Below are 26,095 nucleotides of genomic sequence, written 5' to 3' on the forward strand. Positions count from 1 at the left end.
TGTCCTTTGTCTTGTAGACTGTCCATATCTTCTTTTGTTGCCTCCAGTCACATAGTACCTGGTGTATCTTAGCTGCTACCTCCATAAAAAGCTCTAAAACCTACAATTTATCTCACATTCTTTGGTTTCCCAACATGCTCAGAATATACACAAACATTAAATACTACCTACAATTCCTGACATTTAATCTCATTATCTTTGACACAGCCACACTGATCTTCACCATCAAATGCAGCAAGAGAGGTCAAGGTGGGAAACAACTCTTCTCTTAAAGCTGACCTCCTCCCTGGTGTCTCCTTGAGCCTAACACACTCACAACAGAAATTTGCTCAGTTGTCTCCCAACTTTGTTTTTTCTCAATCAGCAGTTACACTACTAGTTTTCTTAATAGTTTTCAGGACTTTCCATCAGGACAGGGACCATCTCCTGACAGCAACTTCCTGATCATACCATCCAACTTCTCTGATCTTCTCAGGAATACTCTGGCTACATCTAATTTCAGAACCAGACCTTCAAAAAGGGGTAATATATAGCTGTGGCCTATCCTTTCAGCTCAAGTCCTCTGGGTTCCTTCCCTTAAACAGCACTAATCCTCTCACCTCAACTACTGACTGAAGGTGCACTGTGCACTCATGGCTGAAACTCCTCCTCGTTTCTACAAATTCCTCTGTATACACTCAGTTTCACAATGCAGAATATTTGCACCTTGTGCTCACATCTTCTCTGTTGACCTCTTGACTTATATTTTTTGTCAGTTTTCAAAAAGCCTTGAAACGCTAAATCTATGAGCTACGCAAAGCTTTAGCTAAAAGAGTTTGAGATGCCTAGTTTGAGTTACTCTCACATCAACCACAACCACTGAAGATGCAGTCTGCACTTACAAAAACATGTTTGGTGTTATATTAAAGTGCTTCATATAATGGCACAGTCATGACTTAATGAAAGTACATTCAAGCAATTCTTCATCAGTTTACAATATCTGTAGAGTTCTCAGTAGATCTGATGAGAAAATGTATAAAAGAAACTGTGAAGACACGCAGAATTACTGGATCCCAAAAAGCAGCCAGGTCTCAGTGTTTAAGGGAAACCACAACATTTCAGCACACACACACACGCACACACACACACACGCACGCACGCACACACACACACACACACACACACACACACACAGTATAGGGTACAACTTGTTGAGACACTTCACACACCAACTCTCTCTCTTTCTGATACACACACAGACACACAGTCCAACACTGGAGTGTGCTTTGTGCTGAGCTGCATTGATTTAATGCATTACTGGAGCTGCTGGACAGAAAGGGAGAGAGAGACAGGGAGAGAGAGAGAGAGAGAGAGAGAGAGAGAGAGAGAGACTCTCTTCTGACTGCATTAGCGCTGCCTCCAGCCTTTGTGATTCCTTTTGATCAAATCTGTGTGAAAGATGAGTGTCATGCCCTCGTCCAGCCAGCTGTGAGCGACTCTGCCCTGCCGGGGAGGGGAGAGTCCAGGGGGGAGGGGAGGGGCCTGCAGAGGTGCATGCAAGATAGAGATAGAGAAAGAGGGAGAGAGAGAGTATCTAACACATCTTGAGTAGTTTAGTTTGCTGTGTGAGCGCAGGAGGATGGGCAGCAACGTGTGTGAGTGTGTGTGTGTGTGACTGTGTGAGTGTGTGTGTGTGTGTGTGTGTGTGTGTAGGTGTGTTTGGTGGCTCTCTGCAGAACTTGTACAGACAGGAGCAGGAAATGGCTGGAAAGTTCTCAGAGCGTCTGGAATCTACAGTGTAAAAACAGGAGAAGAGAAGAAGAGAGAAGAGAAGATGTCTCAGGTAAGAGTTCCTCCTTCAGCTCAGCTCAAAACCTGAGAACAGCAGAGTGTGTGTGTGTGTGTGTGTGTGTGTGTGTGTGTGCTGAAAACAAAGCGCTTTAGAGACTTTAAGAGAAGGACACACACACACACACACACACACACACACACTCTCTCTCTCTCTCTCTCTCTCTCTCTCTTTCCAGATAAACACCAGAGTGTCTCAGTTCCTCCTCATTTGGAGTTAAGTTTTGTTTGTTGTGGTCTCCCAGTGGTTTGTCTAATACAATATAAATGTACACTGAATGTGTGTGTGTTCTTTTCTAGTATGGTAAGTTAGTGAGTGTGTATGTGTGTGTGTGTGTGTGTGTGTGTGTGTGTTAAACAGCACTCAGTGGTCTGTTCTCTGTTGGAATGTAACTCAAGCCCACAGTAATGCAGCCTTACAGCCTTTAATGCAACAATTAACTCAGCAGTGAGAGTGTGTGTGTGTTTAAGTGTGTGTGTGTGTGATTGTGTGTGTGCGAGACAGTGTGTGTGTGTGTGTGTATGTGTGTGTGTGTAAAAGTATGTGAATGTGTGTAAGACACACTGATTGGGGAAGGTGAACGCACTGAAATGAGTTTTGTTTAGTTGAGAGAGAGAGACAGAAAGAGAAAGACAGACAAACAGAGAAAGAGGGAGAGAGAGAGACAGAGAGACAAAGAGACAGAGACAGACAGAGAGAGAGAGAGAGAGAGAGACAGAGGGAGAAAGACAGAGAATGAGAGACAGAGTGAGAGAGAGACACAGAGAGAGACAGACAGAGAAAGAGAGACACAGAAAGAGAGAGACAGAGAATGAGAGACACAGAGAGAGAAACAGAGAGAGAGAGAGAAAGATGTAGAAATTTGTGAATTTTATTATAAACAAACTGTGATTATTTAATTGCTTATTTTAATATAAATTACGAGGCTGTAGTTGTTTATTTTTTATTTAAAAATAAATTGTTTGTTTATTTATTATTGACATGTAACCCATCAGACTAAATTTCTAACTAAATTAAAAATAAATATCAGCCATAATTTGTATATTTTTAAATTATAAACATGACCATTAAAAAAGTATATATATATATATATATATATATATATATATATATGTATATAAATGTGTGTGTGTGTAAATGGTGAGACTATAGGTGTTCTTATAAATAGTGAATCTGCAAGTTATTTGTTTATTTCAATGTAAACAACCTCAAACAATAGTTTATATTTAATTGGAATAATTAAGCTGAACTATTTTATACACATATATGAAATTTAAAAGGTCAGACTGCAGTTTTTTATGATTTTTTACCTTGTATTTATTTATGTTTTAAATGTTAGTATAAATGGTCAGACTGTAGTTTTATTATATGTATATATAATATATAATATATATATATATAGGTCAGTCTTTATTTTATTCTTGCTTCACAGGTTATAGCTATTTTAGATATTTAGACATTTATAGTTATTTTCGATTGTATTTTTAATGGTTGTGCATTTTTTTACATGAATGGTTACACTATGTTTATTCATTTTAATGTCAGTGTTTACACTGAATTATTATTATTATTATTACGAGTACTACTATTATTATTATTACTATTTTATGTTGGTGTTGCACTGTGTGTTGATTGCTCTGGGCTGTGTGTGTGTGTGTGTGTGTGTGTGTGTGTGTGTGTGTGTGTGTGAGGGCAGGGGGTGTGATGGTGATTAGTGTTTACATTGCTGTGTGTTTGTGTTTGTCTGTCACTGCTGGACTCCTCCTCTGTCCACTGTCTGATGGAGCTGTAGGTGACCCCCCAACACACACTCATATTCCAGCCATATTCAGAAAATTGAAATATATTTTTATTTACATGTTCGTATATGAAGAATATGTGTACTGTACTTTGTTACTCTGCCGAGTTTATCATAGATCCACATTTTAAAATAAACACAACTATATCCTCTAAAATATAAACTAAACTACATAGTGTTGTATATTTTACATATTTAGGGGTTTAAAAATAGTATATTAGTCATAAGTTTATTGTTATGAGTGGATATTTTGGGCTCGGGACTCTCCAGAACACGCATTAATAAGCTCAATTTTTACAGCTGATTAAAAAAAAGTTTCTTCATATTTCCTTTGGGAAGGTGTGTGTGTATGTGTGTGTGTGTGTGTGTGTAGGTACAGTAAATCAGTAAACCTTTTCAGAGAATTTTCAGAACTCAATCAATATTTTGACATTTAATAAATTTTGATTCTGAATTCTGCTGTTTATAACCCTCACACACACACACACACACACACACACACACACACACACACACACACACACACACAGAGTTCATCTGAATATTCTAACAATCAGATATTTACTCTTAAAACAAATAAATGTCAAATGTGACGTTTATTTGAAGAACTTTTTATCAGTTTTGTATCTGAATTCTGCTTAGTTAATTCAGCTTATTTTGACATTTTAAAAGCAACTATAATTTTATTATACATGAATATTATTTAAATTAAAGTACAGTGCTTGTGCTTGTTTTAGATGATATTTGTCTCCGGCTTGATTTTGTGAATCAAACAATGTTTTTATAGTTCAGGAGTTCTGCTGACTGATTTTTATTCTCAATGTTTTCTCCAAGATTTTCCACATTTTTACACCTTTCTGCATTATTAACTGAGTTATTAATCAAGTCAAAGCAGCATTATTAACTGTGTTATTAATCAAATTAAAGCGCAAATTCCTTCAACCTTTTACTTTCAAGGATATATTACTTGTAGGGTCCAATTACTGTTGGTTATTTAATGTAACCAAAATTAAAAATAAATTATACATTACTAAACAAATTTAAAATACAGCCCAGTTTCTAACCTTTACAACATTAGTTTTTTGTAAGATTTCCATAAATGTATAAAAATGTTAATATTCTCTGAGAATGAGCAGCTGCTGACCAGTTAAAAATCAAAATTCCAGATTCCTTTATTGATCCCAGGGGGAAGTTGCAGAAATTTAATGGCAAAATTTAATGACAAATAAAATTCAGCAGGAAAATTTATTAGCAAATACAGAGTTTAACATCAAAAAATATAAATATCATGCTGTTTATGAAATTTTATTTTAGTTTTATTTATTTATGTATTATTTTATTTTATTTTATAGATTTCTTATACTTACTGATTTATACTGCAAGAAAGTTAAAAACCTACACAACACAACACAAACACTGAATTCTTTTAATTAACTGCACAGTAACTGTAAATGTTTTGGACATGAATAAAATGCCTAACTGATGTGTGTTTAATCAGTTATTCAGTTTTCATTTTCATTAAAGACTTTATAAGTACATGAATACAGAGAATATACGATGCCACTGCGTCCTGTTATGCGGAAGGTTCCCTCAGAGGAACCGAACTTCAGCTGGGCTTAAGCAGTTTCTCATCACTGTGTTCTTGTTTTAATATCAGCTGTAAATTCACTAAAGTCAATGGATTATCCACCAGACGTCACTGGCCAGAGACTGGACACTGATGTAAACAGAAACACGGCAGAATTACTGCAACACATGTGAACAAATAATGAGCAGGAAACACTAAAAAACTATTAGAATTCAACACCAGACACACAGGAATTCCAGAATTCAGCACCAAACAAACCCCAAGTCAAAACAATTCAACATAAAACAGAATTCGATGCCAAACACTCACTAATACTGAACCAAATTAACACCAAACACACACTAATACTGAACCAGATTAACACCAAACACAGACTAATACTGAACCCAAATTAACACCAAACACACACTAATACTGAACCAGATTAACACCAAACACACACTAATACTGAACCAGATTAACACCAAACACACACTAATACTGAAACAAATTAACACCAAAAACTCACTAATACTGAACCAGATTAACACCAAACACACACTAATACCGAACCAAATTAACACCAAACACACACTAATACCGAACCAAATTAACACCAAACACTCACTAATACTGAACCAGATTAACACCAAACACACACTAATACTGAACCCAAATTAACACCAAACACACACTAATACTGAACCCAAATTAACACCAAACACACACTAATACTGAACCCAAATTAACCCCAAACACTCACTAATACTGAACCCAAATTAACACCAAACACACACTAATACTGAACCCAAATGAACCCCAAACACTCACTAATACTGAACCAGATTAACACCAACACACACTAATACTGAACCCAAATTAACACCAAACACACACTAATACTGAACCAGTTAACACCAAACACACACTAATACTGAACCCAAATTAACACCAAACACACACTAATACTGAACCAGATTAACACCAAACACACACTAATACTGAACCAAATTAACACCAAACACACACTAATACTGAACCCAAATTAACACCAAACACACACTAATACTGAACCCAAATTAACCCCAAACACTCACTAATACTGAACCCAAATTAACACCAAACACACACTAATACTGAACCCAAATTAACCCCAAACACACACTAATACTGAACCAGTTAACACCAAACACACACTAATACTGAACCCAAATTAACACCAAACACACACTAATACTGAACCAGATTAACACCAAACACACACTAATACTGAACCAAATTAACACCAAACACACACTAATACTGAACCCAAATTAACACCAAACACACACTAATACTGAACCAAATTAACACCAAACACACACTAATACTGAACCCAAATTAATACCAAACACACTCTAATACTGAACCAAATTGACACCAAACACACACTAATACCGAACCCAAATTAACCCCAAACACACACTAATACTGAACCCAAATTAACCCCAAACACACACTAATACCAAACCCAAATTAAAACCAAACACACACTAATACCGAACCCAAATTAACCCCAAACACACACTAATACCGAACCCAAATTGACACCAAACACACACTAATACCGAACCCAAATTAACACCAAACACACACTAATACCGAACCCAAATTAACACCAAACACACACTAATACCGAACCCAAATTAAAACCAAACACACACTAATACCGAACCCAAATTAAAACCAAACACACACTAATACCGAACCCAAATTAACACCAAACACACACTAATACCGGACCCAAATTAACACCAAACACACACTAATACCGAACCCAAATTAACACGAAACACACACTAATACCGGACCCAAATTAACACCAAACACACACTAATACCGGACCCAAATTAACACCAAACACACACTAATACCGAACCCAAATTAACCCCAAACACACACTAATACTGAACCCAAATTAACACCAAACACACACTACTACTGAACCCAAATTAACACCAAACACACACTAATACCGAACCCAAATTAACCCCAAACACACACTAATACTGAACCCAAATTAACCCCAAACACACACTAATACCGAACCCAAATTAACACCAAACACACACTAATACCGAACCCAAATTAACCCCAAACACACACTAATACCGGACCCAAATTAACACCAAACACACACTAATACTGAACCCAAATTAACCCCAAACACACACTAATACCGGACCCAAATTAACCCCAAACACACACTAATACCGTACCCAAATTAACCCCAAACACACACTAATACCGTACCCAAATTAACCCCAAACACACACTAATACCGTACCCAAATTAACCCCAAACACACACTAATACCGTACCCAAATTAACACCAAACACACACTAATACCGGACCCAAATTAACACCAAACACACACTAATACCGGACCCAAATTAACACCAAACACACACTAATACTGAACCCAAATTAACACCAAACACACACTAATACTGAACCCAAATTAACACCAAACACACACTAATACCGAACCCAAATTAACACCAAACACACACTAATACCAAACCCAAATTAACACAGAACAGAATTTACTACCAATTGATCACTACTACCTAACAGAATTAACATTAAACACAATTAATACCAAAAATGTTTAACATTTAACAGAAATAAAAATAATAGAATTACCTTAAAAATTCAAAATAAACACATATCTTATATGACATGATGAACAGCAGTGTGTGTGTGTGTGTGTTCGTGTGTTGCAGGCTATTTGCTGTACGATGTTGAACTGTTCCTGCGACAGTTTCAGTCCGGGGAAGCTCAGACGCCGACAGTGTGAAAACTGCAGACACGGCTGGGTTGCTCATGGTAAGACACAGAGCCATAGACACACACACACACACCCCTCTCCAAAACACACACACACGCACACACACACACACATGCACGCACACACACAACCCCCTCCAACACACACACACACACACACCCCTCTCCAAAACACACACACACACACATGCATCCCCCTCCAACACACACACACACACACACACACACACACACACACACACACACACACACACTCGCATACAAGCACATCTACAGTAAAGTTGGGAGTGTAATTAAAGAGTTCATTTTTAAAAACAGATCTCTCCACCAGCAGATGTCAGTGAAGCACAAACAGTGGATCAGTTCTGAGCTTATTGAGCCTTATACTCTATGACTTACACACTACTAAAGGTCATAAACAGGTCATAAAAATACAGAATGTTTGCAAATAGATGCAGACATGTAGATACAGCAGCTTTAGAGCTGCTGCTGGTGTGAAAGAGAAGCAGATAAAGCAGGTGAGGGCCGTGGATGTGAGACGTGATCAGTTTGGAGTATTTTGATCAAAATAAATGTGACAGATGATGTATGAAACAGTCCTCATTAGGCCTCCAGCAGTACTGATGAAATTGATATTAAATGAAAATGATAAAATTTGCATTGCTGTCTTTGTTTACAAAACATGTACTAAGCTGTTGCTGGAGTCGTACCATCAACGGTTCATATTCAGGACCTTCATCTCCAGTTACACCCTCCATAGACCCTATCCTGACTATCTTTTACTTAATTTTTGTATTTAAAAAACACATATTGACAGCACCCTCTCCATGGATCACCACCTTATCGTGGTGGAGGGCTTTGCATGCTTGAATGATCCTAGGAGCTATGTTGTCTGGAGCAAAAGCTCCTGGTAGGGTCTCCGGGGGCAAACTGGTCTTAGGTGACAGGCCAGACAAAGTGTGATCCATAATTACCCCTATGAAAACAAGAAAACAGGTATTGTGTACCCTTCCCGGATCAGACTTACCGGGGCCCCACCCTGGAGCCAGGCCTGAGGGAGGGGCTTGCCAGCAAGCGTCTGGTGGCCGGGCATTTACTCATGGTGCCCGGCCGGGCCCAGCCCGAAGGAGTTACATGAGTCCCCCCTCCCATCGACCCACCACCGATGGGAGGGGCAGTAGTAGGGGTTATTCTTTTCTGGAGTTGCCCATGGTGAGAGGTGGCAGGCAGGTGTGGGCTTTCTCATAGCCCCTCGACTCAGTGCTTGTATGTTGGGGTTTTCTCTGGTGGACGAAAGGGTAGTTTCCCTATGCCTTTGGGTTGGGGAACAAGTCCTGACTGCTGTCTGTGATTATGCACCGAACAGCAGTTCAGAGTACCCAGCCTTCTTAGAGTCCTTGGGAAGGATGCTTGAAAGTGCTCCTCCTGGAGACTCTATTGTCCTACTGGGGGACTTTAACGCTCACGTGGGCAATGACAGTGAGACCTGGAGGGGTGTGATTGGGAGGAATGGCCTCTCTGATCTGAACCCGAGTGGTGTTCAGTTTTTGGACTTCTGTGCAAACCACAGTTTGTCCATCACGAACACCATGTTTGAACACAAGGATGTCCATAAGTGCACATGGCACCAGGACACCCTAGGCCGCAGTTCAATGATTGACTTTGTAGTCGTGTCATCGGAATTGCGGCCATGTGTTTTGGACATGGGTAAAGAGAGGAGCTGAGCTGTCAACTGATCACCACCTGGTGGTGAGTTGGATCAGGTGGTTGGGGAAGATGCCGGTCAGACCAGGCAAGCCCAAACGTATAGTGAGGGTTTGCTGGGAACGTCTGGCAGAAGAACCTGTCAGATTGATCTTCAACTCACACCTCCGTCAGAACTTTGACCAGATATCGGGGGAGTTGAGGGACATTGACTCAGAATGAGCCATGTTCCGCTCCTCCATTGTTGAAGCGGCTGACTGTAGCTGTGGCCATAAGGTAGTTGGTGCCTGTCGGAGCGGTAATCCTCGAACCCGGTGGTGGACACCCCAGGTGAGAGATGCCATCAAGCTGAAGAAGGAGTCCTACTGGGCATGTTTGGCCTGTGGGACACCAGAGGCAGCTGGCAGGTATCGACAGGCCAAGCGATCTGCGGCTTCAGTCGTTGCCAAGGCAAAAACCCTTGTGTGGGAGGAGTTTGGTGAGGCCTTGGAAAGTGACAGTCGGATCCGAAAAGATTCTGGCAAACCGTCAGGCGACTCAGAAGGGGAAAGCAGTGTGCCACTAGCACTGTATATAGTGCAGATGGTGTGCTGCTGACTTTGACTGAAGACGTCATTGGGCGGTGGAAGGAATACTTTGAGGACCTTCTCAATCCCACCAACACGTTCTCCAGTGAGGAGGCAGAGTCTGGAGACACAGGAATAGGCTTGTCCATTACTGAGCCCGAAGTCGCTAAGGTAGTTAAGAAGCTCCTTGGTGGCAAGGCTCCAGGGGTGGATGAGATCCACCCTGAGTTCCTCAAGGCTCTGGATGTTGTGGGGCTGTCTGGGCTGACACGCCTTTTCAACATTGCGTGGACATTGGGGGTGGTGCCACTGGATTGGCAGACTGGGGTGGTGGTGCCTCTTTTTAAAAAAGGGGACCGGATGGTGGGGGTTCTGCCCTGGTCATGGAACACTGGACCAACTCTTCACCCTCTCCAGGATTCTGGAGGGTTCATGGGAGATTGCCCAACCAGTCCACATGTGCTTTGTGGATCTGGAGAAGGCATTCGACTGTGTTCCCTGAGGTATTCTGTGGGAGGTGCTTCGGGATACGGGGTACATGGCTCTTTGCTACGAGCCATTCAGGCCCTGTACAAACAAGGCTGGAGTTTGGTTCACATAGCCGGCAGTAAGTCAGACTCGTTCCCAGTGAGAGTTGGACTCCGTCAGGGCTGCCCTTTATCACCGATTCTATTCATAATTTTTATGGATAGATTTTCTAGGCGCAGTCAGGGGACGGAGGGTGTCCGGTTTGGTGACCTCAGGGTCACATCGCTGCTGTTTGCAGATGATGTGGTCCTATTGGGGACATCAGGCCGTGAACTTCAGCTTTCACTGGATCGGTTTACGGCCAGTGTGAAGCGGCCGGGATGAGGATCAGTACCTCCAAATCCGAGACCATGGTTCTCAGGCGGAAAAGGGCAGAGAGCCCTCTCTGGGTTGGGGATAGGCTCTTGCCTCAAGTGGAGGAGTTCAAGTATCTCGTGGTCTTGTTCACGAGTGATGGTAGCGGGAGATTGACAGGCGGATTGGTGCTGGGTCAGCAGTGATGCGAGCTCTTTACTGGTCTGTTGTGGTAAAAAAGAGCTGAACCATAAGGCAAGGCTCTTGATTTACCGGTCAATCTACGTTCCCACCCTCACCTATGGTCATGAGCTTTGGGTAATGACTGAAAGAACGAGATCGCAAATACAAGCGGCCGAAATGAGTTTCCTCCGCAGGGTGTCTGGACTCTCCCTTAGAGATAGGGTGAGAAGTTCGGTCATCCGGGAGAGACTCTGAGTAGAGCCGCTGCTTCTCCACGTCGAGAGGAGCCAGCTGAGGTGGTTCGGGCATCTGGTTAGGATGCCCCCCTCGGGAGGTGTCACAGCAACCTGAACCCCGGAGAAGTGGAAGATAATGGATGGATGGATGGATGGATGGTATTGACAGCACTTCTCTATTAGTCTCCTTCAGTTTGAGGTAAAAAATTGTATTGTAAGAACCGTGGTCTGGCTTTGAGGAGAGAGATTAGGGTTTATTTTGTACCTGATGGCACAGAGGCTTTGAATATATAAATATAGAAAACAGAGCAAATTAATTTGTAAGTTATTGATATTGTTGTGTATAGAACTGTGGTTATCTGTTCAAGTGGGCCCACAAGAGCTTAAGCTAGATAAACACACACACATGCACACACACTCACACTATTTATTTACTGCAAATTTTCGATAATTACTATGATTATCATATTGTCTATCTGTACAGCATGTGAAAATCTACTCAGATAAAACAAAACACTGACTTTGATCTGAATACAGTATGTGCGTATTCTTCATGTTGCAGCCCTGAGCAAGCTGAAGGTGCATCACATGTACCAGGGGAGTCAGGTGGAGATCGTTCACTCCAATGTGGTATTTGATATCTGCAGTCTGATGCTGTATGGCACTCAGGCCATTCCCGTCCGCCTGAAGATCCTTCTGGACCGACTGTTCAGTGTCCTGAAGCAGGATGAGGTCATTCAAATCCTCAGTGCACTTGATTGGACTCTGCAGGACTACATACGCGGATACGTACTCCAGGTCTTTTTTTATACACACACACGCATATACACACACACACACCCACTTGCACACTCACACATTCACAGACACACACACACACACACACACACACACACACACACACACACTTACTCACTCATACACAGACACACACACACACAATGACAAATACACACACTCATATACACACACACAGACACACACACACACACACACACACACACAGACACACGTGCGCACAGACACACACACACACACAGACACACACACACACACACACAGACACGCACAAACACACATGCATGCATGCACACACATACATACACACACAGACACACACGCGCACAGACACCCATGCGCACAGACACACACACACTCGCACACACACACATGTAGAGAAACACATGCACGCACACACACACACACGCACACACACACATGCACAGACACACATGCACAGACACACACACGCACAGACACAAACACACACACACACACACACATATGCAAGCACATACACATGCACACAGACACTCACATACACACACACACACGCACCCACATGCACAGACAGACACACACATGCATGCACACGCACACACACACGCACACACACACACACACACAGACATACACACACATACACACACTCATCTTATTCAGCTCCCAGTTTTAGAGAGATCACAGTGAAGTGTGTAAATACAATTTTATTGCATTTTTCCTCAAAAAGGCTAAAGCAAGAGTGCAGGTCTCTGTTCAATTTGCTGATCGTTAAGTATTCAGTTGGTTGTGTTTAATTTTGTTAGCTTGTCTAACGGTGAACGTAAAGTCAAATCCTCCATAGACGTGTAAATGTATGCTGTATGATGAAATATTTATCTTGGTTATGGCATGAAGCTGCTGCATGACTTTAAAAGACTGCTAGCACTCATGTGTAATTACAAGCAGCCTCATGGCTCGCCTGTCTGATTCTCCCCCCACTGAAACTCCCTCACCGGGGAAGCCCAGATCATCCAAATGAAGAAAAATGATGATCCAGATGTGCTGCAGTAATTAGAGCTTTCATGTCCTGATACATTAGATGCATTGACAACTCTTTATTTAGTAGTACTGTCAGACTGTCAGAGTTATCGAGTATTTGAGGTCCCAAGTGGATGAGCTTTGATTCGTAATGCAAATTAAATCCCATACATGCTGTGTAGGATGTGGCTGGCAAAGTACTGGACCGCTGGGCCATTATGACCTTTGAAGAAGAGATTGCGACGCTGCAACAGTTTCTACGATTCGGAGAGACCAAATCCATCGTGGAGCTGATGGCTCTGCAGGACAAAGAAGGGCAGGCGGTCATCGTGCCGACAGCCAGGGCCAACTCAGACATCCGCAGCTTCATAGAGAGCAGCATGCAACGTCCCACGGCCCCACCACCTAAATCAGAGCCTCTGAGCAGAAGCAATGGTCACCACTTTGAGAGTCTAGTGAACAGCATGGCCTTCATGCTGCCTTTGCAACTGCTCAACTCTGCCCCTGCTCCACTGCTCAGTTCCAGAGCAGACTCCAGTCTGCAGGAGGCCCCGGTGAGACATGAGACTCTGGAGCTGAGCCCTGATAACTCCACCCACTTCATCTCTGACCCAGAGAGGGAAGAAGTCCATCTAGACAGGGTAAGCACCAAGGTGGAATCTGATGATTTCACAATCAGTGATAACTATTCTTCGCCCTCGACACCCTGCACCCCCTCCATCAGCTCTGACATCACTCAGATGTCCCCAGAATCAAAAATCCGGCCAGGAGAAAAAAGCACAGTAATGAAGAAAGGTCGTGTGATCTGCAGTGCTTGTGAGAAAACCTTCTACGACAAGGGCACACTCAAGATCCACTACAATGCTGTACACCTCAAAATCAAACACAAGTGCACAATCGAGGGCTGCAACATGGTCTTCAGCTCTCTGCGGAGCCGCAACCGGCACAGTGCCAACCCCAATCCACGCCTGCACATGCCCATGAACCGCAACAACCGGGACAAGGACCTGAGGGGTGGCCTGAGTGAGGGGGAGGCGAATAGCCCTCAAGCTGAGAAGCGGGAGTTTGTAGCAGCAACAGGTTCAGCAGACAGCAGCAGGTCTGTCTCTGGCTACCTCAGCTCTGAGCCCAAACTTCACAGCTCTTTCCCCAGTGTCAGTCACAGTGGCATCCTCTTCCCCAACCTGAAAACTGTACAGCCTGTCCTGCCATTCTATCGTAGCCTGGTGACTCCTGCAGAGCTGGCCAACACACCTGGAAATCTGCCGTCACTCCCTTTGCTCTCCTCCTCTGTTTCTGTCAGTGTTGGAGAGTTGGGGAACAACACAGAGTGTGTGCCCAAGAAGAAATCCCGCAAGTCCAGCATGCCAATAAAAATAGAGAAGGACGAGCTGGCAGAGGGCAGTGGATCTGATGAAGATGAGAGCTTACCTGCCAGCACAGATGCTGGGATGGAGTATGTGATACAGACTGAATGTGACGAGCACAGCATTGTCCCTCAGACCATCCAAACTCAGCGCTCTCATACAGAGGGGAACCAGTCAGAAGCCAAGTACCACCAGAATGAAAGCTGTATCATGGGTTGCCCATCTCCCTTCAGTGGCAGCCAAAGAGAACTTCACTGTCCCAGTGACTGGAACAGGCTGTTGCAGCAGCCGGAAGACCAAACTTGCAGTGAGGCTGGCTGTGGGGAAAATGAGCTAAAAAAAACACCCTGCAAGACAGAAGATGCAGAGATCAGCAGAAACGATCTAAGAGCTGTATGTGCAGATGGTGGTGAAGACCTGCAGATAGTGACTTGTGAAGATAATGTAGAAGATGACCTTCATCAATGTGAGAGTTGCAATAAAACATTCAAAAACCCTTACAGTGTGAAAATGCATTACCGTAGTGTACACCTGAAGGAGATGCACATGTGCACCGTCGCTGGCTGCAACGCTGCCTTCCCATCACGCAGGAGCAGAGACAGGTGAGCAACTAAACCTCTGTAATCACATGAGAAACAACACCAGTGGTTCCTAACCCTTGTCCTGGAGCACCTCTGTCATATTTTGATGTTTTCTATCTTCTAACATCAGCTAATCAACAAATGAATTATTATTGCATCAACAAACCATCAAATTAACCAGTATTTTCTGAACAGAAGTTAATGTGCTAGAGAAGTACAGTGTGCTGAAAGAAAACACTGAAAGGCTACTTCAGAAGCAGGCTTAAGAACCACTGCACCACAGCAAAAGTGCACTTTACTTTCCAGATAAAAGCTTATTCAATGTGTACTTTTTTCCACAGACACAGTGCGAATTTGAATTTGCATCACAAGCTACTGACCAAAGATCATTACAGCACATCAGGTGCAGCATTCACCATGTCAAAAGACACTTCCTCTGATATTACTCATAAAGAGACTCTGAGCCAGGCGTCTGTGATCTTTAAGGGGAGTAACCGCATGGGCCTAGTGTTCCCCATGAGTAAAGCAGTGGAAAATGTGGAAGGTCCAACAAAGGACATGCTGGAAGATGAGACCGTGCTGGACCTGAGTACCAGAGGAAGTGGTCAATCTCCTTCCTGGGACTCTGATGCCGGTAGTGAGGAAGGGCTCCCTCTAGAGGACAGTGATGAGAGCTGTGATGGGCTTACCGCAGGTCAGGCTGCATCTCCAGCTGCTCAGCAGCTCCACAGCTCCTCTCCCATCACCTGCCACGTCTGCCAGAAGGTTTACAGCAACAAGGGCACGTTCAGGGCACACTATAAAACCGTGCACCTTCGGCTTCTACACAAGTGCAAAATACCAGGATGCGATACCACATTCTCCTCCGTCAGGAGCCGCAACCGTCACAGCCAGAACCCAAATTTACACCGGAACCTCCCTGTCCTCAACCAGGAATAGAGGAACCCACAAAGGAAGTTTGTTTGTGTTGTTGAAAAACAATGATTTGTCCAATCAACCCTAACCCTAACTGCATTAAACTATAGAGTGAAATGTGAGTGAATAGAAAAGCACAGACCTTCACAAGTCTCAAAACATTGATCATCACAAATAGCAGAACTGGCTGTTCTGAGGTGCTCACAAATTATTCTCTCTCATCCATGTAGTCTATTCCATTTAGAGTTTGCAGGGCATATGTTGGTCTACTTCCCTTCATGGGATTGAGAGACAGTCAGAAGAAGGATGTGTAGGCTGTTGTTAGTTACAGGCAGTTTCATCAAAACAGACCTGGGCTGAGTCTTGTAGATCAGCTCATCTGGGTACTGAGGCACAAGTTCTTTCACTTTTAACTCACTAGAACCATGCATTGAATTTTCATGATATGCCAAAATTAGGCAACATTATAAACGTCATATTACATCCAAGATTGCATATTTCATGAAGGCTTGGCATCAACCAAGTGATGGTTCTTTTGATTGGCCATTTTTTGTCATTTAATCCGTTTAAGAAAGAACATGTGATATAAATTGTTTATCACCAAATGATTAAAAATATAAACTTTGCCACATCGCCCAGTACTAGCACTCACTCACTGATCCTAAACCTGCTGCTACATCTAAATATGTGCAGCTCAGTGAATCACCAATGAGTTTGATTCTGGATTCATTTGTCAGAGCTTTTTCATGAGTAGTGACCAATTGTGAAATCTTCATCATTGTAAATCTTTAGCATGAAACAGAAGTGACCTGAAAAGTGTTTGGTTTGAAGACGGTAAACATTTCCACCATGGTACAATTTTCCTGAGAGATTTGGCACATTTTTTGCTAAATAAGCTTGCAGCTGTAAAGCACTTGTAGACTTTTGCTAAAAATATTGCTTCAGTTTTTTTATGGCAGTTACAAAAGCACATTTTTTCCTTAATTGCAGTAGTCAAGAGTGTAATTGACTAATTATTTAACTTATGAAAAGATTTACCACTAACATAACTTATTTTTAATCTGTGTATGTAAGTGTATATGGTTATTTCCACTCTGCGTTTTTTCCAGAAAGAAAATGATCAGCGTCTTTCGTAGATCTTTTTTTTTGTTCGGAGCTGGTATTCAATGTTCTCTGTACGAAGTCAGCTGCCTTGTTTCGTTCTGCTGCCACATCCAGAGCACGAACTCTGCGCTCTGATTCTGTAACAGGAATATGCTCCCAGAATTCCCCTCCACACTTCCCTGCCCCCGTCCTGAGAGACATTCAGGCACAGCAGTTTCACTCTGACCCTTGATTGCACTGAAAGGAGAATCTACTAAATTGTGCCAGTACAAAATCCTTACATGTACTATATAAACTGTAGACAGGCAGTGACATGCATGTCCATTTTTGTCCTCATCAATCACACACCAAAAGTATCTGGACTAAATTAGATTACTTCATAAAACGTTGAACAAAATAGTATTTGTTTGAGGTGTTTGAGGGAAAACCTTCTGGCATAACATCAGACAAATGGTGACTCTTTATGAGGAGAAATCCTGCAGACCAGACTGAGCCTCTGAAACATCAAAGTCCGGAGCTGTTTTTTTTTACAGTCTTGTCGCTGAGGGACCATGAATTCAAAGTATGCAAAGACATTTTGGATCAAACCTGCAGAAGATCTGCAAAGAAACAGTGTAAATCTTTTCTTACATCATCAGAAGAAAATAACAGTTTTTGAATAGTCTGTTTCATTTAAATGCCACTTGGTTTAATATTTTGTTTCCAAAGACAATGAACTAAATACTTTTTCAAGTATGGCACAGCTGTCCAAATACTTTGTGGTGCCAATGACTTTTCAGGTAATGTTTGCAAGCCATGCATGATATCAGAGCTGACTGCATGCTGATGTCATAATCGCAGAGAGCTGCAACCTCATGGCTCTAAAATAAATGTTAACAGTTTCTAATGCTAACTAATCAGGAGTAGGGTCAGCAGTAAGGTCAGCAGGAGGGTCAGTGGTAGGGTCAGGGGTAGGGTCAGCAGTAAAGTCAGCAGTAGGGTCAGCAGTAAGATCAGCAGGTGGATCAGCAGTAGGGTTAGCATAAGGATCAGGAGGAGGGTCAGTGGTAGGGCCAGCAGTAAGGTCAGGAGCAGGATCAGGAGGAGGGTCAGTGGTAGGGTCAGCAGGAGGAACAGAAGTAGGAACAGCAGTAAGGTCAGGAGCAGGATCAGGAGGAGGGTCAGTGGTAGGGTCAGCAGGAGGAACAGGAGTAGGATCAGCAGTAAGGTCAGGAGTAGGATCAGCAGTAAGGTCAGGAGTAGGATCAGCAGTAAGGTCAGGAGTAGGGCCAGCAGTAAGGTCAGGAGTAGGGTCAGCAGTAAGGTCAGAATCAACTTTTCTGATTTTCTTGTTTCCTAAAAATGATCTTTATAGTTCTGCAGAGAAGATGAACAGATTTTTTACTTAGATCATTGTATTAAATATTTTAAAGGTTTGCAGTAATGTGCCAAATCATTTGGGAAAAATGTAAAATCTTGAAAACCCTCGTCAAATCTTTTCTATTCTAAACCGACCTGCAGGGTTTATAATGCAATGTAGAGCACCGACACTCAGATTATGCTCTGATTACTGAGTATTTATGTGTGTGTGTGTGTGTGTGTGTGCTCGTATATGTGAGCATGTGTGTATATTTGAGTGTGTGTATATGCATGTGTGAGTCTCTGTGAGTGTGTGTATGTGAGTGTGTGTATGTGTGTGTGTGTGTGTGTGTGTGTGTGTGCACGTATATGTGAGCGGGTGTGCATATTTGAGTGTGTGTATATTCATGTGTGAGTCTCTGTGAGTGTGTGTATGTGAGTGTGTGTATATATGTGTGTGTGTGTGTGTGTGTGTGTGTGTGCACGTATATGTGAGCGTATGTGTATATTTGAGTGTGTGTGTGTTAATTTGATGTGAAACCAAGAAACTGTGTTAAACACACACTTTAATGACTGACAATCAGTACAAACGTAACATGGAACAACAGAGAGAGAGAGAGTGAGAGGAAAAGAGAGACGGAAATCGTCCGCTTTAGTGGTGTGATGGGTGCAGACTGACACCTGCTGGAGAAAAGGAGTAACAGTTTTTATTGAGAACAAGGACAAAATCTTTGAAACAGACTAAAGAGAAAATTTCCCTTTACAATCAAATTTTACTTCAGACTGATTTCACTTTGTCTGCTCCTCCAGGGTCTGAATGCTTTCATAAAAGACTGTAAATAGTCAAACACATCATTTGGAAATTTAATTATTGTTTTGTTTTCCTTGTTTTTATTCTAATTTCTTGTGAGAAGGTTTATGTGGCCGAATGCTTGATTAGATGTAAAATGGAGGCGTTTCTGTTTGAAATGAAAATCATTCCAGATCTGTCTGTGTGTGAGTGTGAGTGTGAGAGAGAGTTTAGTGAAAGGTGCAGGATTCACCTCATTCTGTGTGTTTAATATCATAAGTGAATTTTCTTGTTGATGTTTATTGCTGTTAACATTTCTGTGTTGTTTTAAGAGGAGTTCAGTGAAGTTGCAAGGTTTATTGTGAGTTCAGCGTTATTGTGTTCTGTTCAGTAACTTATTGAACTGTTATGAAATGTACTGTAATTTTGCTTCATTTTATTTGGTCTTTGTTGTTTCTCATGTTGACACTAAAGCTGACCAAAGATTCTTACAGCGGGAGTTAAACAGTATTAAAGCTGAGGCAGTGAGATAAAACACTAAAACCAAACCATGAGAGATAAACAGTATTAACATGCAGTTCAGTGTCTTGACCTGTGAGTAAACAATTTCAGTCCTGCTGTAAAAACTGTGTTCATAAGCACAATATTTTATCTTTAATAAAGACTTTTGACTACTCGACACACACACACACACACACACACACACACATATACACACACACACACACACACACACACACACACACACACACATCATCACGTGTGTGTTCCTGTGAATCTGCAAGAAACCAAAAACATTCAATTTTTAAAAATTTTATGGAATACTGCACTTGTCTGGAGTTAGGATTTGGGTAGAAATACAAACATGCACACCCACACACCCCACACATACTATGTGTATTGATGTGTGTGTGTGTAAATCTGCAAGACAACAAAATATCTCAACATCTCAAAAGTGTTCTGTATAAATATTTATGATTATTATTGTTGTTGTTGTTTATTTATTTTTTACAGAATGCTGCTTTACTCTGAGGTTGACACACACACACACACACACACACACACACACACACACACACACACACACACACACACACACACACACATTTATTCCACAGAAACTGTTCCCTCATTCCACCTTTACAAAACTTCAGTTCTCTGTAAAAATAAAGTTTGTAAACAGTTTGTTATGACTCATAACATTGAAAAATATTTACATTATTGTCCATGACTCATTATCAAACATGATAAATCCATAAATATTTCAGAGATGTAGTTTGACTCTCTCACGTCACATCACAAACTACACAACACGCACTACGCTAGTACAATAACTGCGGCAAAGTTCAGAACCTCCACCAGACAAAACACACCTCAGCCACATACGACACACAGCTGTGAAGAGACAAACACAGCATGAGACTGAACAGAGCAGTGGCCGAGTGTCTGCATGGATCAGATGCTTCCGATCACTGAGTGCAGTGGACTCTGGTGCAGTTATAAAGGAAATGCCTCATTTGTCCAAAAGTATGAACACATCATTGCTGACACAGGCCAGCAATCAGAAAGCATTGAGCAATGGAATGGGATGCTGTGGAGTAGCTGCACATGAGCCTAAGTTCTCCATGTTCACTGCCAAGCATGTGCTAGGGGGCTACAAAGCCCCCAGCATTTCTATATCTGCCCCAGTTTTATTTCTATAGTGCCTTTCTCAACCCTAAGGACACTTCATCAAAAATACACAACACAACTGGAACACATAGTTTCCCTGCTGGCAGAGGTAAACTCCCCAGACCATGGTACACAGTCACTTACCTGGCTCAGAAACAGTTCTTCACCATGGAGAAAGGTCTCTCTCAGTCTAAAAGGCCTGTATTAACTGGGTTTTAAGGTAGCTCCAACGATGAGGCCAGGAAACCATACAGCTGCAATGTAGCACAGCTTGTGTCGTCAGCCCAGACTGTTACTGCAGCAAAGGGGCACAAAGCTCAGTGTTAAGACCCTTGATTTCAGAAGAAATGCTGAGTGAGGAGATGTATACAAACGTGTCAGGGGTCATCAGTTCTGGTCCTGAAGAGGTGGATACCAGTACATTTGGTGATAAATGTAATTATTTTTCTGCTTAAATACACTTGATTCAACTCAAATGTTAAAAGCCAAGCACAAGAACAGTTAATGCTTTTGGACAATATATGTGTATCTCAAGTTTTGGGCACAACTTGAACCTAATTATAAACAAAACATTAGAAGGTGATCAAGTAAATCCATCTCAGTGATGTATAGGACAATGATCACGATAAGTGTTGTCTTGAGTTCATCATGATGTGTGTTTTCCTGAGGCTATTACCATCATTATCAGTGTGTTGTTTTAGATCAGGCTAATCTGAGATGCTAAATTGCCCCTAAGCTGTGTGTTTGCATGTCTGTGTGTCTGTCTTGTAATGGACTAACAACCTATCCACAGTGTTTCCTGCCCTCCACCCAATGAACACTCCAGCACTCCCCACGAACCAGCAGGATAAGCAACTTAGAAAGTCCCTCAGCATGACTGATATCCCAGGTCAATCATCAGCAATATCTTGAGTGCTGTCCCAAGCCAGTCATCAAGTGTTTCTCCTGCATCTATCATATTGTTTATTGTTCTGAGCCCTTGTTCATCATAATAATTAGTTTTGTTATGAGTCCATCATCATCTTTCATCATGAGTGTTGTTCTAAGTCAGGCCTATAGCGTGACTTGGCATGTGTTTAAAGTCCCAGTGAAGCAGGGAGTAGTCACTGAACCACCAAAATGTGAATACTTTGTTGTCGCTTTGGCACACTACACTTATTAAAATTCAGTGGCTCTAGGCCCAAAGGACAAGCAGATATGAACCCCTAAATGTATTGGTAATAGTTGGCCACTTTGGTAATATTAAACCCTAACAGCAAATATTAGGGGTGTGAGATATCAATCAATCAATCAACCTTTATTTTGACTTGAAAATACATTGAGGGCAACCCTCATTTTCAATGTAGCCGAGCATTTACAAAAACAAGGATTGACATGACAAAGAAAATAATGTACTACAATAATTACATGTAATCATTTTAAATTAAAAGAAAATTTTAAATAACAGTGAATAAAAGATAAAAGTAGATAAAAATAAAACTTGAGGTTTAAATGATAAGAGAATCAGATCAAAAGATGATAAGAGATTAATAAAGTAATAATACAATAATACAAATTAAAAAGTAATGATACAGAACTATTAAAAATAAAATGAGAGAAAAATAAATAAATAAATAAATAAATAAGTAAATAAATAAAAGAAATAAAGAACTAAGAGAAGAACTAAAACAAAAAATAAAAGTTATGAATAAATGAGATTAAGTAAAACAGGTACAGGCTGTCTGTAGGTGGTTTGATATTAAAAGTTTAAAATGACTGAGTGACGCCAGTGAGCCGAGGTTTAGTGTGTCCTGTAGTGAATTCCAGCTGGTGCTGTGACTAAAAGCAGATTTTCCCACTTCAGTAAAAACTCTTGGTACCTGGCAGCTGATCCAGTTACTAGAGCGAGTCTGATAATTACTGTTATTTGTATTCATCAGTGAAGTGATATATTCAGGCGAATGACCTGAGAGTGTCTTATAAATAAAAATCAACCAGTGTGTTTCCCTTCGTCCCGTTAAAGAGGGTCACCCAACCTTCGCACACAGCTCACAGTGGTGAGTTCTGTACGCATCTCCAGTGATGACCCTCAGGGTCACTCGATACACTGGGTCCAGTAATTTGAGAGAGCTGGAGGGAGCATATTTATAGATAACGTCGCCATAGTCCAGCACTGATAGTAAAGCTGCTTCAACTAGTCTTTTTCTGGCGTGCGTGGGGAAACAGGACTGTCTATAAAAATAACCCAGCTTCTGTTGCATTTACTGACTAGTTTATTTATGTGTGGTTTAAAACTGAGTTTATTGTCCAGCCATATGCCAAGGTATTTATATTCCGTGACTCTCTCAATAGTGGATCCTGCCAGGGTAGTAATATTTACAGTACTAAAATCAGTATTAAAAGATCTGGAAAATAGCATGAACTTAGTTTTCGTGGCATTTAAAACTAGTTTGTGCTCATATAGCGCCACCTGCAGAGCATTAAATGAGCTCTGTAATTTTCTTGTTGCAGCATGAATAGAATCAGCTGAGCAATATAAAAATCATGTCATCTGCATAAAGGGGAACTTTGCAGTCTGAGGATGAAGCAGAGGCAGCAATATCATTTATGTAGATATTAAATAAGACTGGACCCAAAATTGAACCTTGTGGTACACCTTTAGATACAGATACCAACTCTGATTTATAATTATTCAATGCCATGCATTGATTTCTGTCAGTGAGGTAGTTTTGGGTCCAGTCCAGCGCAGTTGCATCAAAGCCAATCTTTTCTAAGTTCCATAAAAGAAGAGTGTGATCAACTGTGTCGAATGCTTTTGTTAAGTCAATAAAAACAGCTGCACAATGTTTCTTCTGGTCTATGTCTGAATAAAGATGGTTTAAAACCAGTGAAAATGATTTCAATTGCTGGTTCACTAGAGATTCTAACATTTTTGCTAAACACGACAGTTTTGAGATTAGCCTATAATTATTCAGATCTGTTGTCTCACCACCTTTATGCAGAGGAATTACATGAGCTGTTTTCCAGACCCTGGGAATTCTGCAAGATATAACTGAAAGATTAAAAATGTATAAAATGTATTCTAAAATAATCGGGGCTGCGAGATGCAATAAAAAGGGGTCCAGCCCATCTTCTCCAGTGGCTTTTCGTGGATTAATTTTATCCAGGGCATTAGCAACTAAATATGGAGAAAATGGCTGGAGTGAGAAGAGACCATGCGTTTTAGAAACAGAAGAGCTGAGATCAGTTTTATTCAATGGGTTTGTGCTATTCTTATCAAAGATGTGGCCGCCTGCAGCAAAGTGTGATTTAAAGGCTTGACATATTTCCTTCTGGGCAGAAATCAGCTGATCATCAACTGAAACACTTGTTGTAAAAAGGGGGGAATTATTTTTAAGGGAATTTACTATTTTCCAGAAGTTTTGAGGGTTTCTAGTGCTGGTGATTAAGCTGAGGTAATATTCTGATTTAGCTTTTCTAACAGCAGAAGTTTTTATTTCTCAGCTGTCTAAAGGTAAGCCAGTGGTCTCTCTCCCCTGAGCGTCTAGCAGTTGACCAGGCTTTATTTCTGGCCTTAAACAACGAGGAAACCTCACCCGTAAACCAGGGACTTGATCTGTCTCTGATTCTTGACTTTTTGAATGGGGCATGTTTGTTTACCACTGTTAGGAAAGTTTTACTGAAGTGGTTTAGTGCCCCATCAACATCTGAGATTTCTAGTGTAAGGTGGATTTCACTCATTGCTAAGTCAGAAAGGAAAGCTTATTCCTGAGGCAGTAATTTTGTCAGCTGTATTGGACAGTATTAGATCTATCAGGGTTGACTTTCTGGGTTCTTTCAGATTTGGGCGAGTTGGTTCATTAATTAACTGTGTTAGGGTAAGATTGCTACATATTTCCTATAAGTGATCTGCTAATTCCTCGACTGCAGAGTGTGGGGCAGAGGGAGGCCTGTATATCCCAATTAAAACAAAAGAGTTATTTTTCCCGAGTGAAACCTGGAGGGCTAAAAATTCATAACATTTTTCTTTGGATACTGCACATAAAACATTAGCTTGTAAATTTACTCTGGTATAAATAGCAACTCCCCCTCCCCTTGAAACTGTCTTTTCTATGGAGGATAAAATCATTTAAAGCTATATCTTCATCATTGGTACAGTGTCTAAGCCAGGTCTCTGTTAAAACGATTATAACAGGATCAGACTGTGCAGCCAGGATTTTAAGATGATTCATTCTATCTTTTTGTAGTAGGCTTTTAATACTCCCAAACTCGTGTTCTGTAATTTGGGGTCCATTCATGGTTAAAGGCCTGGGGGCCCATTGTTGGGTCCCCTGACTACAGATTGGGTGGGGTCTGGTTTTGTAGGTTAAGGATTAGATTGAAAGTTTAGGGTTAAGTTAAGGGTTAGGTTTAGAGAACATACAATGACTTCCCCCATCAGCTGTCTTCAACAGCCGTGGTTAGATAGGAAGATCAAGGGTATTGCACGGGCCACCGCTTGTTAAGTCACGCCATCGGGCCTTTCAGTTCCTCCGTCTGTGGATGAATCTCCTTTTATTTGTTGGAAAAAAAATGTTTTAGTTTGTATAATTGTATTCGGGCTAAGTTATAGGGTTAGGGTTAGGGTTAGGGTTAGGGTTTAGGGTTTAGGGTTAGGGTTAGAGTTAGGTTTAAAGTTCAGGGTTATGAACCCTGAGTATCCGATGCCCTCAAAAAAAAATAAGGGTCATCGTTATGCACGGGCCTACCTCTTACAAGTCCTCAGGTTCAGAAATCATCTCACCAGGTCTCATGCCTACACCGGTGATAAATCTCACTCAGTAATTGGGTTTTGGGGTGTAGTATGAATTAAATTAATTTTATTATCTAAGATAAGTTATGACTAAAAGAGTAGATGAAGAAATTTTAGGACACATCATCAGTAGTGTACCTCAGAGTCATCAGGTGTTTCAGCCTTAAACACTATACACCTTCATCTGAGGTGGCCAGCCATAGGGTGATCATGCCCAGGCTTGT

At 41.4% G+C, this 26,095-nt stretch overlaps 1 protein-coding gene across 1 annotated transcript; it reads left to right on the forward strand.

The window, feature by feature from the left end:
- The first annotated feature begins 1,596 nt into the window (after window positions 1-1,596).
- bnc1 (basonuclin 1) lies at window positions 1,597-18,971 on the forward strand. The gene is made up of 5 exons (XM_017688758.2): window positions 1,597-1,822; window positions 7,960-8,062; window positions 12,097-12,332; window positions 13,517-15,303; window positions 15,624-18,971. Exons 1-5 carry the CDS (start codon window positions 1,814-1,816, stop codon window positions 16,219-16,221), a joined length of 2,733 nt encoding a protein of 910 aa, XP_017544247.1. The 5' UTR covers window positions 1,597-1,813; the 3' UTR covers window positions 16,222-18,971.
- The last annotated feature ends 7,124 nt before the right edge of the window (window positions 18,972-26,095 follow it).

The sequence above is a fragment of the Pygocentrus nattereri genome, chromosome 7, assembly GCF_015220715.1.
Source record: "Pygocentrus nattereri isolate fPygNat1 chromosome 7, fPygNat1.pri, whole genome shotgun sequence".
Lineage (NCBI taxonomy): Eukaryota > Metazoa > Chordata > Actinopteri > Characiformes > Serrasalmidae > Pygocentrus > Pygocentrus nattereri.